At 36.7% G+C, this 19,041-nt stretch overlaps 1 protein-coding gene across 8 annotated transcripts in view; it reads right to left on the bottom strand.

Moving 5' to 3' along the window:
• Positions 1 to 3,277: 3,277 nt before the first annotated feature.
• BIRC6 (baculoviral IAP repeat containing 6) overlaps positions 3,278 to 19,041 on the bottom strand; it is a 172,629-nt gene continuing 156,865 nt past the window's right edge. For all 8 annotated transcript variants that reach the window (XM_068676459.1, XM_068676462.1, XM_068676461.1 and 5 more), the window contains 8 exons: positions 18,747 to 18,892; positions 17,808 to 17,918; positions 16,403 to 16,620; positions 15,640 to 15,801; positions 13,488 to 13,565; positions 7,592 to 7,780; positions 5,152 to 5,286; positions 3,278 to 4,136 (listed from right to left, as the gene is read on the bottom strand). In XM_068676459.1, coding sequence (XP_068532560.1) covers positions 3,957 to 4,136; positions 5,152 to 5,286; positions 7,592 to 7,780; positions 13,488 to 13,565; positions 15,640 to 15,801; positions 16,403 to 16,620; positions 17,808 to 17,918; positions 18,747 to 18,892 — 1,219 coding nt within the window. In that variant the 3' untranslated portion in view covers positions 3,278 to 3,956. The remainder of the gene's footprint in view (positions 4,137 to 5,151; positions 5,287 to 7,591; positions 7,781 to 13,487; positions 13,566 to 15,639; positions 15,802 to 16,402; positions 16,621 to 17,807; positions 17,919 to 18,746; positions 18,893 to 19,041) is intronic.

Here is a 19,041-nt window from a genome sequence, read left to right as displayed (position 1 = left end):
AATGCCTGTGCCTTCTTCCTTATGTTATGAGCATTTATGGGAAAAGAGAGGGAAAATGCTCAGAGAAGTGTTTTTCGATCACAAATAACTCCCTAACATAACGTAGGTATAAGTATATACATGCATATATATGTGATAAAAGTAATAAATTGAGTATATACACCTGAAATGGCCTATGTGCCTTATACTTGTTCCTTAGGTTAAGGAAAATATAAATCTTTGCTTTCCATTGAAAAATCTTTCTAATTTCTATCTATAGGGAGTTGACAGTCCAGGGAGGGGAGTCCACATGATGGTGACTGGCTTCTGGGGACAGAAGAAAAGAACACTTCTAAAACCCACTAACACATGGGCAGCGTGGAGGAGAAAATGAAAGACAAGCCAGAGCAACTCCAGGTAAAAAACTAAGCCTAAATAATTTTTCTTTAGAGGGAATGGCATAACACAGCATAGTCCTGGCTTAAATGTAGGTCAGCTGGATTTTTGTTCAGATACTTACAGGTAAACAAAGTAAATTAATAATATGGCCATTTGCCTATCGAGTCATTTGCCTGAGGATGTAAAATAGAACATGGTTTATGTAACAGCAGGAATGCTGGGGAAGAAAAGCTCCCCTAATAAGCATCCTATGTATAAACTGCACAGCACAGGGGACAAAATACTGTTTTGGAGCCATGTTTTCCGAACATTGTGGTTCCTGCCAGAACCTGAGGGCTCTGTTTGGTATACTACACTATTTATGATGGTTTTAGTCAATTTAACCTCTGTTTGGTATATTTCTTTACTGTATTGTGTTGGAGCTTTTTTTTTTTTTTCCAAATTGGAGCTTATTTTTTCCAAATAAAGAATTGAAGCTCTACTGCTGTTTAACAGATCACTATTCAACTACAGTTCTGATGACAGGCCCACGTTTAAGCTCTCTACCTGCTATCAGTAGTCCAGTGCTTTACCTGTGCTGGAATAATTTTTACCTCCTGCATAGTCATCTCCTTAACAGGCTGGTACAAGTGCACAATCACTACCCAGAACTTATGTGAGAGGCTGAGAGCACAAAAAGCAACAGGAAAACCAACTAACACCACCGCGCAGGCTGACATAGACCCAGACAGGTTGTATTCACACATACTTTATTTTCTTAGTACCTAAACATCTAAAGTGTAATTATTGGAGTGAAATGGGAAGTTGTCCACAGCATTCTTATGTTTATCTTTTGCTGAGTTTTGTCTCTGGATTTTTTTTTAATTTCCTTTTTACACAGGTGCAGTAGAATTACAGAGGAGCATTAAGCCATGCAGTTAGAGCACACCTTCCATTTGAAGGAAATACATCTGTCAGAGGTAGCGTTCGTGTCTGTATGCAAATTGTACTGTGTTTACTGCTACAAAATAGAAGTTGTTTATGTGTAGAGATGACTGTAATGACTGGTTTGCTCTCACAGAGTGTGGGATCTCACTGGTAGCTGTTGCGCTGCTCCCTCTTCGGTAGATTGTGGTGAATCTTGGGCCTGTGGTAGTACCAAAACAAGCGGAAAAATTCCATAAGGCTCCAATTAGCAGTTTGCTGTCTTTTGTGCTTTTGAAAATATTGTTTACTTTATTTTTTAAAAAAGAGTTTCTAGAAGAAAGCATAATAAAAACAGAGACCAGTGTGATGGTTAGAAATTGTGACCTCTCAGCACAGGTTTCTACTGAATTTGATGGTAAATGATTTAAAAAAATGCTTGTTTTGCTTTTTAAGGATTGCCTGAAGTAACACAGAAGTACCTAAATTGATGTTTTGAGAGGTATGAGAACTAGCCATGTCTGTTGTCAACATGCCTCAGAATTTAGAAAGCTTTTACTGCAAAGTAATGTAGCTAACACTGTGTTATACCTAAAAAAAAAAAATCTGAAAATACCTATTTGGCATCTGTTGTCAAGGTTACAGTTTACTCACATATTTGCAAGTTATTAAGGATTGAATCACTGAATTAATTTGGTACAATGTTGCTCTGTAGCACTAAGGCTGAAGCAAAAAAGTTGGTATGTGGATACAAATTAGAATTTAATTTCCCATGCAGCTGTTTAATTAGGCAGATGTAAACAGCAGTGACTGCACATTAGCATCACTATGGTCCCATAAATACAGCCTAGAGAAAAAGATACAATCATGTTATCTGCCCTATTAATGGCTGATCAATGCAAGCTAGGTATTTTTTATTTTAGTGTTTTTTTTAATGATTAAAAAACATCTTTAAGTATGAGGTGGATCTTATACTGGACATTTCTTTTTGGTACAAATGCCAGGATTTTATAAAAAGACTGTACTGCAGACAGGCAGTTTAAGTACTAAATGAAGAGCTTTAATAGAATCTACCAACTTAAATGTAGTTGCAAGTTAGTGGGTAATTTTGCTTCTGGAGCCTTTACAAGAATACCACAGTCCCTTTGTACAGTAGTAGTAGGTAAATAAAAACCAATCTAGAGAACTGCAGCGCTATTTTAACACTGATAAAGGTCTAACATGTTGACTATGTGGCATAAACTCTGTTTTATAAACTTACCCATGTAACAACAGCACAGAACTGCTTGTTTTGCTTTCTAAGGAGGAGTCCCTGAAGTAACAAAGAAGTGCGTAAGTTGCTGTTTTGAAAGGTGTGTGATATCAGGTTAGGCCTTGGAATAACACAACGTATGAACAAAACAGAAAAATTGTACTTTGGTCAGAACTATGCATGTCTTTTAACCACCAGCATAAGAACACGACCTCAGTTGGTGCCACTTTTAATGATTAGAAATAATACATTGTAAAACAAAAAGTGAAAAAATTCCAGCGTGATACTTATAAACAAAGAACAAATAGAAAACAAAAAAAGATTTTTTTTTTTTGCCTGATTTATACTATTAATAATACAACAGATCATTAGTCTGAGGTAATACCAGTATGAACTTTTTAGTCCTTCAAGGACTACTTAAAAATTAAGAACAGCGATAGTAATGCATGTTATGTTAAAAGCAAGACTCGATAATTGAATCAACCAAATCCCTCACTCTTTTTAGGTAGGGACCCGTGGCTGCCAGTATCAAATTGGAAATAAGCCTGTACAGTAGGAACTACAGCACGGTAAGATTCCTGCATGGCATGTCATTTGCCACTGTCAGTACTTTAAGTACAGTTATTACGTAAAAATCAGACATTTCAACAGAAAAGACTTTGTTCCAGAATAGCCCTTAAGAAATTTAGAATACTGTTAGTTTGCATAAATTAGCTAAACAAAAGATGAATTCAGAAGTCCAGATTTTGGCATGAGGTAAAACCATGTGCATTTATTTCGTCTGCATTTTAGAATTAGTAAGCATAAAATTAAATACGTTGACTGTAATGAATTCAGTCATACAAGTGCAAGTCTTCAGCTATAACGTATTTTATGGCAGTTTATTTAAAAAATGTACCAGTAAATCATAAAAGAGGGATCATGTCCATTTAACTTTTATTGAAGTATACAGGAGGTTTTCTTTAGAATCAAATATGAGCATGAATATATGGCCAAACGTAAAATCTATCAAATTCAGTGAAAATTTTCTGACTTTAAATAGTAGCTGTAAGAATGACCAATATATATTCTTTGTTACAACCGCCCTCACTCTACAAGTAAAAAAAAATAATAAACATTCAGTAAACATTCTTTCCTAAGGTAGTTTCCCTTATATATCAGTGATTTATCCATTTCTTGTATACATAACTTTTTAAACATACCAATCAGTGGTTCTCACAATTGAAAAATAAAAGCACAAAAAAGTTTACACTCTTGTACAGGTAAATAAAAGATCATCTTGAATTAAACTGTATATCCTTAAGGGCATAGTATAGTTTCAATTTCATTGCCTATTACATAATTAGCTTCTTACATACAAATATTGACATATTTGGCTTGTGCTTCAAAGCCTTTGTGTCTAGAAAGTCCATGTCAATGCAACTCATAACTTGAAATCAGGGGGGATATCTTTACTGCTGCTGGGTTTAACCTGTTCGTGCAACATCGTCTCCTCTGAACTTGTTGTGGCACTGCATTTTTCTGTGGAGTCATCAGTATCTGGATCCAGTCCTTCAGGACAGGGAAGTTTTAGAAGTTCTTCCCGCAACTGAGCTGTGTGACGCTGAATGTACAAAAAAGAAATCAGTGCTGAAGAGCAAAGTCACAACATTGCTTTTCACAATGTTAGAGGAGAGAAGGCAACAAAAGGAGTAAGTGGAAAGGGTTTTAATGTATCGTTTAACTGCTTGGATAATCTTTTCTCATAGTTCTCTGCCTTTACAGATTGATACTTTCTTTATAGTGACAGTAGCCAGCAGGTGCTACTGGAGACAAATGCAAGGCAGCAAATGGAAATGTAGCAAATAAGTTTATCAGTATAAATGTTATTTCTCTTGCAGTTGACTGACATCTATTCTCTGTGATCAGAGTAACTCCTGTAACTCACAGTAACTCCATTTTGAAGACCAGCCACATTCAAAGGACACAAGGTATAACAATAGCAAAAAGAAATCTTAACTATTTTTCTGAAGGAAAAAAATAAATCAAAATTACAATTTTAATTACATGAAAAGGTTTGTATATAGGTCTGTTGTCCATGTGGAAGACACAAAATATGCAAATGATAATACTTGGCTAGGAAGGAGAAAAACATTTAAATAGTTGTAACTGTATTGATAAAACTTTTTAGAACACAGGATAAAACATAAAGGATTATGCATAAAGTAATGGATCATGGTTTAATGACTGTGCTTATCTATCCCCAAAGTTTGTTTTCTGGCAAGGAATTAAGCTCTAGTTGTAGCGAAGATTAGTTGTACAACAATTCTATCATAAACAAAAAGCAAGCTAATTCTTAAAACAAAAATGTTTGTATTTTACGTTAGTATTTATGGAAAAATAGGTAGGATAAGAACTAAAGAGAAATCTTGCAGAAAAAAATACCAAGAAAGGGGCCCGCATGTTCACTTTATCTCATGACAGTTGTCAAACTTCAGTTTGTTTACACATTTTAAAGTTGTTAGTGTTTTTTGTTGTTTGTTTTTAAATCACTGTTGTTATAAAACTCAGCTGCTATTCAGTGTCATCAACAGTTGTGATCTTGGTTTACCTAACAAAATTCTGAAAGTGAGTCTCACCTTAAGAGCTGCTGCATGATGGGACATGGTCCTGCCTACCCGCTTGTCACTGCTGTACTGCTGTATGTCTGCTATCCACTCCTCACACTGAGCCATGATCTCCACTCTTTTCAAGTAAAAATGTTTGTGGATGACCTGCAAGAAAAGATTCAGGATGAAAGAACATAGTGTTGTTATCTAAGAACCATATACTTTAACAGTACAAAACCTGCAAGACCAAATGTGAGTCTAAATGGATGTAAGGAGAAAAACCCAAACACTACGGGGATAATTCAGCATGGAACCAAGAGGTGGAGGTTGGCCACTATATAATTTAAAAAGCAAACAAAACACCAACAAACTACAAATCACACAAAGTTGTGAAATTCTTCTTAGTGTTGCCTTTGTCTTAATAGCTTTCTAGAACTCTGCCTGTTGGAAGAAACAATAAAATTAAAGAAATTTTATTGAGCACAGAGGGTTCTTGCCAATATTGCAACATAATTGACAAAATCATCTCTCTCTCTAGAGGTTAGAGAATGTAGCTATTTGTCTAAAGAAAAACTGCATATTGAAAGCACAATAGGCCTCAATTCTGGATGCATTCCTTGTATCCTTAATGGAGTTTGGAAGAACTCCCACAGACTGGCGCTTTAGATCCCCTGAGCCTACTTGTCATTTAAGACACCAAAGGGAAGACAGCTCAGATTCGTTAAGACAAAAGGTAGCAAGAGCTGAAGGATGCAAATACTTTCTGAGACCTAAGCTTCGGGGATGCCTTTGCATTTGTATTACCGAGTGATTATCCAATTGGTAAGGTTCCTAGCACAACCCTAAAAAATGAAGATTGCAACAGCAAGCTAGTCTTAGATAAATACTCAAGAGTCATATTTTCATTTGGGTGCAAATTCAGCTACTGCATCAGGGGAAAAAAAAAAAAAAAGTAATGTTTTCCAAAGCACAATTTCCCTCCCCCTTTTTTCAACAAAAATAAATGCCATTTTTCATAATGATAAGGAATACGTATTCACAGAAGCATTATTGGAATTATCAAAAGTTGAAAAAACACTAGGTCAGACGCCATGCTTAAGCTAGTATGACTATTTTTTAACACAAAAGCAACCTATCTCAGCCTTGAACTTTTCCTCAAAGTTATCAGATCTTCATATTTCTTCTCCCAGTCTTGAGGATTTCATCATACTGTCCTAAAGAAACATGCCTAAAGGCACCTGGAGAAAAAAATGTTTAACTGCTGGTATGCAGGTTAAGTGTTTTCTCATTCCATAAGACACAGTAGTTTAAATGGATATTTTTTTGCATTCCAAAGGATTTTTTATTTTATTTTTTTTAAATCAACAGCCAGAAAGGGACAGGGGACCGTTTTCTTACTCAGATACCACACTTAGCAGTGTGAATAATCTTAGAATAGTTTTACTTCTTCCATATTTTAGTAGGAAAACAATGGAAAGCAAAGGAAACAATGGAAAACAAGTTCAACCTCAACTTAGAAATGGCTGTAGTTTCAATAGCCTAGAGCAAAATGTATTTTTCTCTATTTGCTGGTAGTACCATGAGATGACTCATGTTTGATCACCCAGTTTGCATTAATATTCACACAGATTCTCTTAGTGTACCTTCCACTCTTCTTTCCTTTGGTCTGTTTGGACCTGCTCTGAGAAAGGAATTGGACTAGAGATATTGAGAGAGGTTCCTAAATTATTCTACAATAGTATGTCTGAGTTTTAGTCCATTTTCAGGCATGTAAACAGATTAGTTTCTTTAAAGCAAGTATTTTTAAGGCAGTGTGAATGGGTGAAGGATAGTATTGGTTTTATCAAGACAGTTATTTTCAAAGAATAGATGTCTTTTATGGATCCTTTTACGAATAATGAGAAGGCTGGAATTCATTTAAAAGTATTTTTCCAATTCACATTGTTTTGGCATATCCAAAGTGTTTCCCTAATACTTGACTCAAATTCGCGTTTCTTAGAAAAATACTTTGCTGTTAGCTAAGCTGATTAAGAGACACTGAATGCCCATTTGTAAGGCTGATCCAACAGCAGTCACTGGGATGTAAAAGGCACCACCTGGTGTTAAGAGTGAGCCAACCCCTGTGAACCTCTTATCAACCTGCATGCCAGCCCTCCTTACAGGTTTCTGCCTAGAAGTCCCAGTTCCTGTGCATTGCCCAGGGATCTGTGAAGTCAGGTAAATCCTTATTCACTTTAGTCTCTAGAGTCAGCTGCCCCAGGGATTAAAGAGGATAAAACAGACATCTCGTGCAAGGCATGCTTCCAAGTATCTGCATTACTTTCCACACTCCACTAAACAATGATTCTTTGCTTGTACTAAAAAGCATATGTGAAAAGGAACATACTGCAAGAAAAATGTTTACAAGATCAGTTTCCTTGACTATTCCAATGTAAACAAGGTATAGTTTACTTAGCTTCACAAAACCTACCTCCTTAAAACATGGCGATGGATTTCTGATTTGTTCGAGCATTGCCCACTTGACTGTTGCCTGTCGTATATTTCCGTCATACTCTCTGGAGCTCTGGGTACCACTTGGAGTACCTCTTGAACGTTCATAACCTGGTTCATTAAAATACGGTTCTGCTACCAGTATTAGGGATTGGACAGACACTAACACCTGTTAAGAGAGAAAAGTAAGTATTAAAAACGCTACTCATTTGCTTTTTACAAATATGCCTAATTTTGCTTACCTCATGTGCAAAACCACTTCTCTGACTAAATAGTGTCATTTGTAATACATACTACTTGCAAGTAGGAAATGTCCATGCTTCCAGACTGAAATCATTACTACATGGTTAAAAATTAAGACCTATGACTATATATTTAGTTCAAACACTGAGAAAGCGACAAAACTAAGTTAAAAAAAAACAAACAACAAACAACAAAAAATACAAATACAAGCAGAAGAAAACATTAAAAGGAGGAGATTTCTGATTGTATCCTTTTGTGAAAGTGCATTTGTTGAGTTTTCAACCAACAGTTGTTGATCATTTCTTGTTACATGCCTAAGAATGGCATTTCCAGCACACAGCATATGTAGGTGTAAGATATCCACTGCAGAAGATTAAAAAAAAACAACTCAGGGCACCTGTTTCTACAGCTGCCTGTCCTTCCAGCCTAGATACAATTCAAAGCTGGGAGCCATCCCCTGATTTAGGAGTCCAGTTTGTGAATTTGGATGTGAATGACAAGAGTCATTCTTTTTCTTCGAACATGCAGAACACACAGTTTACATCAGATAGACACAGCGTCAGTGACCAAGGCAGTGTCCCAACAACTAGCTAGTTTTGCTCTGTGCTTAACAGCGGAATTCTCTCAGATTCTCTTGCAGCAATGCCAGCATAAAAACATTCCAACTTTCCATCCTCTCTTCCATGTGTTTATTCACTACACAGACACAATGCCAAACAAGTAAGTCATTTCAAAGCAACAGCCAAGAACCAGTTGTATGACCCAGGTTAATCCCACCATCACCTCACAGAACCAAATTATTGTTTCTCTTGGTGCCATGAAGCTTTCTGTTTGTAATTGTGTAGCTGATGTGGCTTAGCTGTAGCACAGAAGGGCCATCTGGCCCTTTATCCTAATGGACAGGGCACATGCTTGTGCAGTGGGAAATGTGAACTTGCATCCCCCTTTGAGCTGAGGTGGAGAGCTACACCTTGTCTCCCTTGCCTGCCATGCATTGGACTATCAGCAGCCATGGCGATTTTGCATTACACCAAAAAAATAAAATGCAGAGAAATATAGTCAAATATAAGAAAAATGTTCCTCACAAATCAGGTCCCAGCAAGAAACCAGTCATTTATGACACTAAAAGGCAGAGGAGTAACGTACACATGCAAAGCCCATGTAGAGTACGTCAGGTCCAACACTTCAGATACCTGGGGAGTTTGAGACATCTGTGGCCTTTACATGTATCTAGAACTAGTTTGTTGCTTTTTTGAGTTTTATACTTTAAATATATAATTTTAAAATAGCTATGGTAGAGAAATTTGACACTATGCAGCATTGTATTTTCTTAGCCTTAATAAGCAGTTGTTACTCTATATTATAATTGTAATGAATGAGAAACTAAACCAATTTTCCAATTTCATTTGGGTCAGAAAAGTTAATTGCAGGAGCATTTTGGGTGGTCTGACAATAGTTTAATCTTTGAGCCAGAAAAAACATGTAGTACTTGATTCTTTCCAAGCAATTTATTTAGTCCTCCAGCTGTTTTCTATTTAAAAGCTACAAAGTGTTTTTTCTCCCAGTACGTGGGGGGGACTTCTTCCAATAGCTTTCTTGTTATTTTCAATCTCAAGTCCTAAAAAGCATTAGCATTTTAAACTTAAATGCTGCACGAGATTTCTAACAACCAAATCTAACATTAATCTAAGAAAAAGTATTTCACTGAAAATGCAATTTCCTGCTACCTTTCTACATCAGTTTTATGATTCCAAACTTTGATTACAAGGTTGAATCTTGGGAGAATTACACTATGTACGAAAATACAGCTTAGATCCCCAAATCATACTTGTCCCTTGTAGGGAGAGCAAAAGATGGAAATTCCACAATCTCTCCTGGACATCTGTCCTAGTGTTTCATTACCCTCATAGTGAAAATTTTTTTCCTAATACTTGATCAAAATTTCCCATGTCCCATCTTGTGACAACGGGTACTTTTCCTGTTGCTCTGCACCATTAAGAGGTGTCTGGCTCCATCTTCTTTACATCTTCCTCATCTCTTTGCCATTGGTCCAGCCCCTTTTACACTGTATGTTGTAATCCACATCTCACAAATTTGGCTAGAAGGGTTCTGAAGGAGACTGGATCAGAGGTGAGATTTACCAGCCATCAGGAAGCTTCCACAGTTCAGAGATAACCTCTTCCAATTACCTCTGCCTTTTCCATGTCCTTTGTCTGCAGGCTTCCTGTCCTATTGAGCAGCAGGACCACATTCTATAGACTCTTTTGCTGCCAACATACTTACAAGTAGTCCTTCTTCTTTATATCCCTTGCAATTTTCAACACCAGCTGAGCTTTGGTTTTCCCAAGGAATTTGTCTAATGTCTTGATATTCCTCACATGTAGCCCATCCCCTCCTCCACCTTCTGTGGACTTCCTCTTCGTAGTTGAGCTTAGGCAGAAGTTCCTTATTTACACATGCTGGCTTTTTACCACCCTTCCTTAACTTCCCCACACTGCAGTAGACCATTCTTGAACCATTAGGGGACTGATCAAACAGCTCCCTACAGCCAATTCCTGAACAAGTCACTTCTGCTGAAATCCAGGTTTGCAGTTCTACTACACGGAAACTGTACAGTCTTCTAGGATCTGAAAATGTACCTTGTGCTATGAAGTTATTGCTCCAAGGAATAAATTGAGAAAATGATATAGGGACCCTGAAAACGTCACTGCACATTTTTCTTTTGCTTTATGTATGTGCTTATTGCCCAACACATTTCTATGGCATAAAACTGAAAATATTAAGAGCTATTTAGTCAATTATCATAACTTAGTACATCCCGAAGAAGCCAAGCACCAAAGTGAGGACTGGTGGCAGACCATAAATGCAGCAGACTGTGTTTCACTAAAGAGTTTTAGCTGTTTCACAAACATAACTGAATCTGTTATACCTGTGAAAGCTATCTTAATTGGCACTATGCTTTGCACTCGTTTCCAAATTCTAATTATATGGCTCTGTGGAAAACTACAGTACCTGGCAAAACAAAAATTAAAAAAAAGAAGCTCCTGTCCCCCAAACACTGTTTTTATAGAAAGGTGTTACATAAAACATCAAAACTTAAAGGTACTTGCAAGGCTTCTTCATACACTATACTGCTATCTTACTACTAGCCACAAGCCACTGTTTTTTATTAAAGCATTCAGTCAGAGCAGTCTTTCTAAATGTTTTCATAAGGATTGTCTTCATTATACTGAATAATAATGAAAGAGAAATTTAGACCTCTGGATGTCTTTTGGTTTTCTCCTAAGGTAGCCAGCCAGTGAAGTTGTCTTTCAAAAAAAAAAAAAGGGGGTTGGTGGTATTCCTATTTTATAAATACACACAAAACCAGCCAGCTACTTTCAGACACATAGCGTGCTTTCTGCACACTTGGATCTTTTGCCTGCTATAGAAAGAACATAGAATGATAGGATGGGAGGGTTGGGAGGGACCTCAGAGATCATCTCGTTCCAACTCCCCTGCCATGGGCAGGGACGTAACCCACTGAGCAACCTCCACTGGCCACTTTAGGAGAAAACTAAAAGAAGTCCAAAGGTCCAGATTTCTCCATGTAGCAAGTAAGATATTGCTTCACATGACAACTAAGTCAATCAAATGACTACATGCTTCTGAGTTGATAGTTTGCTAGCACACACCTTTATTTTTTGTTGTTACTAGCAAAGTAATCCTGCCCAACCACACCAACAATCAGAATCAAGTACTAAATAGCTGTTTGGACGTATTTTAAGTAATGTGAAGTGGCTTGTCACACTGTCAAAAACAACGTGGCAAACAAGGCACCATCCAACCAATTGGATCAGTTTGTACAACAATTACATCGTTACAAAGTAACTGGCACAAAACTCCCCCATCATAATAATCTCAAGAACACTGATAACAGCTGATCTTATAAAGACTCATTGGGTCTTTCAACTTGGAAGCTTACTGCTCTAGGAACCTCTTCAGAACTTTATGAGGAACTTCAGAATTTGGAGTTCCTCATAAATAGGCTTTTGCCATCAAAAGCCCAGAGTTAAAGATCAAATAAGACAGTACTCCCCTTTACTTAGAGAACCTAACTGGTAAGACTTGACAATAGGGAACAGTTTATAACTGAAGAAAGCACCGGTGAAAAAAAAATGAGTAAAATCTTCTAAGACACCAATAACAAGTACAATCTACAGGAATACGCTGCTGTTTCACCAGCATAACTTGCAAAGAGCTTAAAGGACAAACTAAGGCTTGATGATTTATCATTGTTCTGAGAAGACAGAACTCTAGATTTTTATAGCAGTAAACAATTTCTAGCAAATTTTGAGGTTTCGCAGAACTGTTACTGATAAAATGGCATCCAGTGCAACTAGAGCTAAAAAAAAAAACAGTTCAGTGAAGTTAGACTGCAGTACTTGCTACACGTTCCTCATGGCAGGCTTCAGAACTGCTAAGTTTCAGGATTGGCTTTACTGAAGCTGTTTACAAAAGCAAGGTCTCAATACAACTGAATAGTGTCTCTGGGTAATGAAGATCATTTAAGATTACATGCCTCTAGCAGAAACTCTGTGGTAAGATAAGCCTACATAAGCCTTCTTTGTCTGTGGTGGTGAATCCCAGGAGTTAAAAACTGGAAGCGTGTAGCTACTGCCCCAGAATACCAAAATCACCTGCAATGCTGTCTTAAATAGCTACGTATTTTGTTACGTTATCAGTACATGTGTGAAGGGCAATATATGTGCTTACATATTGCTGCACAATTTGAAAACTACCAATGCAGTATAAACAATACTTAGAAAGAAATTAAATATCTGTCACAAAAATTCTACTTCCCGTGTTAAATACAAGTTCTAAATATAAGGAGGGGGGAGGCAGCTTTTCTCCAACTTGCAACACCATAACCATTTGCAGATTCAAGAAAAAGTTTGAACAAGGATATGACCTGGGAGTTTTGTGTATTATGTTTTCAGTGTAGGTCCTGACAAATTCATGTTGCTGTTATGTATAGTCTGATTGTAGCTGCTAAATATAACTGCCTGGATGTAAGTAAATACAGACCCCATCACAGCTACTGGTACAATGAAAGGACGTTTACATGAGGAAGGAAAAAAATAATCTTAAAGAGGCACTGAGAATGACTCAGTGCTGGACATTCACAACATATTAATTTCATACCTGTAATAGCACAATTAAATGACATCTAACTTTTATGAACTTCCCCACAGTTTTTTCACTCTTCACTAAAGAGTGGTGTGTAGATGCATCTACCCTCACTTGTGAATCTGATGCGAGTTTGTTCTCCCATGGTCTGGACTCCTTGGAAATCAGGCTGATTGTGGTAGCTTTTTACCTTCCAGATAGCAACTCTTACTAACAGCTTCTGGATCAGACCTTGCTTGTTGACCTAACATATAGGTGGACCAAGCTCAAGTCCATTTGAAAAATATGTCCTAGACAATTTCAGATGAAACTGCTGCTACCAGTGACAGAAAAGAGATGTCACAATAGGACACTTTCTGGACTTACATATACGCTTATTTGAGAAAGAAAATTCAGGTTTAAAAGCACAGGAAGAGAAACTCTTAGGACTGACAGATCACTGAAGAGAAAGAAGAAATGCTCACCTGCAAAAAACTTGATGTCTGGGGATTCCATTTCTCTTCTGGCCTTCCGTGCCACGTGTTAAGTATGCTTAAACACACCTGAAAAAGTGATATTATTAATACCATAGACAAATATAATAAACTTGTTCTGCTTACTACATTAAGTTTTAGGTTTTTTTTTTGGACAATCTTTTGCATATATTTGACTTTCAGAAATAAGTTATTTGCTATGATACTAATTTAAAATGAAAGCACATAAAAATAATGCGGATAAGGACAAACAGCATGCTAATAAATGAACAAAACAAGTTAAATTACTTTTCTTCAAGGAAAACCTACTGATTCTAGTGACTCCAAAAATAAATGAATCATGAATATCTGATTTTTTACTTTCCTCTTTCAATACTTTTTTAACACTTGTAATTATTGTTTCTAAAGAAAATCATTCTGCTTAAGCCTTTCAAAGGTGCTCTCTTTTGCACAGACTAACAAGGAACTGAAAATATTCATTAACTCTTATGACCGATATGGATTTTTGCAGTGAAGCCTACAGAGTCCTTCAACCTTATCACAAAATTGAACAATCGAAGTGAGGGAATGTAATGAGACAAAATAGAAGAAATTTAGAGGAGAGTATGACCATGACTCTCCAGTCTGAATTACATTCTGTGTCTGCATTAAAAGAAAACCCGTTGTAAAACTCAAAAGGAACATGACAGCTTCTGAAACAGTGAGCAAGGGGAACCCTTGAAAGAGTGGAAAATGAGAAAAAACGTTGGTCTACAGATAATTTTTTTGCATTAAAAAAGGCTGAAGGAATGCTACGCTGGTACAGGCAAAGCTGTTTTGTGGGTCTAGACTTCAGAGCAGACATACAGACAACTTTCTGTAGTTTTATAAAATTTCCTGTGTGCTTATTTTTTGTATAGTTGCATTTCCCTGGTATGTCCTTGACTTTCTGTTAGGTTTTTGGAACCTTCAGAATGAACTGTACTATACCAAGGAGACTGGAGTGCTGGGAGGGACCCCTAATTTTCTTCAGCTTTTGATATTCTTTTAGTATTTTTTAATCAAAACAGTTATTCCATCCTTATTTTAGTGTTACATTTTCTTTTTTAAAAGGATACCGAGGTTAAAGAATCTCTTTTTCTTCTTTTTAAGAAAAATCACTTCTGCATGGCAAGAGAGACAAGGCACTTGGCAAGTATATTTGGTTGCAGCTGATTTGAAGCATACTTTGCCCATGGAAAGGATTCTGGTTACTTCAGCTAGCCAAAATAGATTTCTGCCTGGTTAATTTATCAAGGATGGTGGAAAAGAACATTTTTCTAAGTCAAAATTACTTGATTTTTGGTCTAGTCCAGCTGATAAAGGCTTTACAAAATAATTATCTCTAAAATAATTCAGAAAAGAGGTCATTCCCATTTGAAACAGTTACATTGCTTTTCAATTCAGTTTGAAGACCAGCTTGAACAAAACACCTTTCTCCAGTACATCAGGAGTGGCTGTTCATTTGACTGTAAAAAGAAAAAAACAAACGAGCACCTCTAAAATCAGAGAGTGCACAGCACCTCTCTCAGCCTAATACCCATACCTGTGTATTTTAATTAATAGTAATTTAAGAGCCAATTTTCATGAATTTTAACAAAAAAGAAGCTACTACAGCACTTAATGGGTAGCTGCAGAACTCACTGCTATGCAGCACTGTAGATGAAGATACACAAGGTTTCCAAAAGTCCCTGGACAAAGTGGCCACCGTTTTCACCGAGGGGCCTGTTACACTGCTGGAGGCTGGGAACGTGCTGCTCAGCACTTGCCCTTTTCTTAACACTCTCCCACAGGCAGCCAGTGCTGGCTGCAGCTGTAAGATGGCAAGCCCAGTCTCCACACCACCACAAAGCATCCAGATGGATGACCTGCATTTGGGAACACTGCCAGGTTTACCAAATCAAAATATGCCTCACTCTAGAAAAATCACCTTTTTGTTCATGACTTCTTCCTTACATATAAAGGCAAGATGCTGGACTAGGAAGGCCTTTGGTCTCCCGTCCTTAAGCTATTTCATCTTGGAAGTTCAGAATTATCATGGTTAAGACACAAAACCACAAAGGAACAAAAACAGACAAGTTTAATCAGTTTCACTTCCTTGTGCACAAGACCAAAGTTGACCTACCTTGCCATCGTTGTAGAGGTTTGGATTAAATCTCACACTGTGGCCTCCAGTTGTTTCCAGATTCACGAGTGGAGGGGAGTTAGGATAGTCTTGTGGAAAATACACATCAAATTCAAAGCATCCATTTGCATAAGGGGTGTCTGCGGGACCAGTAATGAGAACCTACCATTGTAAGAAAGAGAAGACAGTTTTTAAAAAGAACCCTTACATTTGTAACCCTGTTGAGATTTTTCTAAGTTAAAAGAAACATTTAATTTCCACATGCTACTTTGCAGAAAACATTGTAGGCATCATCATCATATGCAGGCTATCAGTCTGTTCACTTCAATATTCTGGGTAAGTGAAGCTCTCAGCTAATGTCCATTTCTTCAGACAGACTACAAATGGAAAGCAAACTGAAAGGAGCTAACTCTACCTCCTATTGCATGTTACTCATTCAATTCTGTCTTCAAACTTCAGGCCCAGAGACATTCAGTGTACTTCTCCATACCTACTGCTTTTAATTGACTTAAACTGTAGTATGCAAAGATACCATTTGACCACAATCAAGCAGCAAAACAAAACTTTTCACTTTAGAACAGCAGAAGAATGAACCGTGTCCTGTTAAGTCTCCTTGGCTAACAAAAGTTAAGTGTCCTTGGTTGGTAGATGGACCCCCCCCCCACTCCCACTAAGTTACTGAGAAATCAGGATCAGACTAAATGAAATACTTCTGGTTTTTCTTCTACACCCAGCTGAAAGAGGGAAATAAAAATAACTTCACCTTCATAATGTCAAGCCGCTCCTCATCACAACGTACAAAAACACTGGATGAAGATGAGAGAGGCAGTGATGTTGAAAGAGTCACAGCTTCTTGAGCAAGACGTCGGGCTCTGGCAGCACTGTTGGCGTCACTTGCATTTTTTACCTGAGACATGTAGTGGTAATTTACTTTAAAAACCAATTTTCCATCATCGTCTTCAGAAACCATTTCAAATGTGTCTGGAAGAGAAGAAAATTTTATTGCATCAGGAAAACAGTGAAGTTACTAATGGATGAGCCTTAACATTCTGAGTATTAAAATCAGGAAAGGTTAATTTGCATCATGAAAATATGTATTTTGTGAGTTAACAGTGCTCACAGAAAACAAAGCATTACCAGTGCTGGGTTGAATGAATTCCTGCAGCAAATGTACAAGTATTCATATGCAACTTGTCCAACGTATACCATTTCTGATTTGGAAAGCTACCAGTTACTCCAGACCAGGCATACAATGATACTTATGAATACAAAATAATGCTAATAATAGAATTAGCGTGAAACAGAGCACCAACAGTATTTAATTGTGTGGTGGTTGCAATGTTATTAAAAGATCATAAAAACTTATAGCTAATTTTGTTTAGTCACTTACAATGCAAAATCTACAGCTTGGCTGTCAGGGTGCAAGGCTACCATTACAAGCTTTCCTACCTGCATATTCTTGGCATACAATTCCACAAACATTTGGGAGGAAAATCCCTTACAAATACAACAGCAAAGAAATGTGATTGCAAATGCACTGCAGTTCAAAAAATTTGTAAAACATGTTTCTGCAATAATTTTATAGCTCTATTTAGATGAGACACTAGTAGTAGTTCTAAAATTTTTTTGAGCACGTTCCCTTTATGGCCAAAATGAGAACCAATTCTCATCATGTTTTCCAAATACAACATAACAAGCTTCGTAAAAGGACAGAATGGAGTTTACAACAGTTCATTTTACTTTAAAAACACATTTTGATCTGAATTCTATTCCATTAAAAAAGTTATACTTTTAACAAACATCTATCTAAACTCATATAAGAGTTTAAAAAAAACACTACTAATACTGCAATAGAATTTGAGGACTGAAAAACTCACAAATCATTACAGAAATGAAAATATGGCCACTATCACTGAATTTTGTGACTGGTCCCTTGAATTTATCTAGTGTATGCATAATGTGTTCCATATTTGTTCAATGAGCACATTAGTCTGTAACCTGAAAATACAGACTTGTATAATTTTCCATGTGTAAAAAGTATCAGTGGTCGTGACATATGCAAAAAGCTAATCACTTAAAAAAAAAAAAAAAAGGATTAATTGCAAAAGATTACATATTTCTTAGGTATCTGCTTTCTAAAATACAAACATTAACACTTCTCAACTTACCAAACTGGAGTTTTTTCATGACAGCCACATACTTTTCTTCAAGAGAGCGTAAAACAGACAGAGGTTTGGGCTTCACAGCCGCCTTTTTGGAGTATTCGGCCATCTTCTTTTCTGTTATATGAAATGTGATGATTATTTGTAGTTAATAAGGTAATTTTGAGACATGTACTCCAACCATTTGGGGATTATTTAACTTGAAATGACACTTCATGATAGTGTCTGCAGAGAATTCTGAAAACTGGGGATCCCTCAGGGCATACAAATCTGTTTTTCTAACTACTACTTTTCATTACCTGAACAGCTTAAAGTAAATAAAGATCGTTATCTCAGCTCAGAAATAATTAATGACTACTGCGACTATGAATATTCATTTATTGATTCTTCTAATGATTTTTCTTAAGCAAGGCTGACATACACTTGTGTGGATGGACACTCGCGCAAGTATTTTTCATGCACTCTCCAAAATTAGGAGCTGGTTATATACTCCTTGATAATATCTGCTCCTACTAATTAAGCTACTTAATCTTTAGTTTTCTTTACTAGACAACCAGATGGTTGTTTGACTGTCTGCAGGTTCAATCCATGATTTATATTTTTATTGTGCATTTACTTATACTAATTCAGAAGGCTTGCTTCTCATACCAAAAGCCTTACTACTGAAGGTCACATACCTCATCTTCTGATGAGAAAAAAGACACACTACTTAATTGTGCTGAAACATGTGAGATGTTCTCCAACTTACTTGAATTATTCTATATTCAGGTTTTAACATTTAAGACTAACACAAGGGTCCAAATGACTACATTTGAAAATGTAGTCGGTGACTGGGGGCAGGAGGAAGTTTTTTCTCTTGCTTTGAACCCAATGTTTCAGTTATCTGCTCATGAACGCATTACAAATAATCACTACACAGTATTTCTAAAGGTATTTCTATTTTACCTTGGTTTGCCTGGCGCAAGCTGGTGGTAGCAGCATAAACTATCTCAGCAGTCTTCTGTATGTCTGGTACCAAAAGTGTGAGTCCCTCTGGTTCTTGATCAGATGCATCTGGTTTTACTCCAGCTTTAGCTTTATCTTTTTTAGACCTGTTTTTTTTTTTTTTTTTTTAATTAATATTGAAAAAAAAAAAAATATAGCATGAGAGAAAATTTTTCAACAAATTAGACAGTACTAAGAATGCATGTCAACAAGGAAAATATCAAAGATCAAGGTAAAAGCCGATGTTCTGAAATGG

The sequence above is a fragment of the Anas acuta genome, chromosome 3, assembly GCF_963932015.1.
Source record: "Anas acuta chromosome 3, bAnaAcu1.1, whole genome shotgun sequence".
NCBI classification, from domain to species: domain Eukaryota; kingdom Metazoa; phylum Chordata; class Aves; order Anseriformes; family Anatidae; genus Anas; species Anas acuta.
Note: the sequence above shows the minus strand (reverse complement) of the source record. Positions and strands in the feature narration are given on the sequence as shown.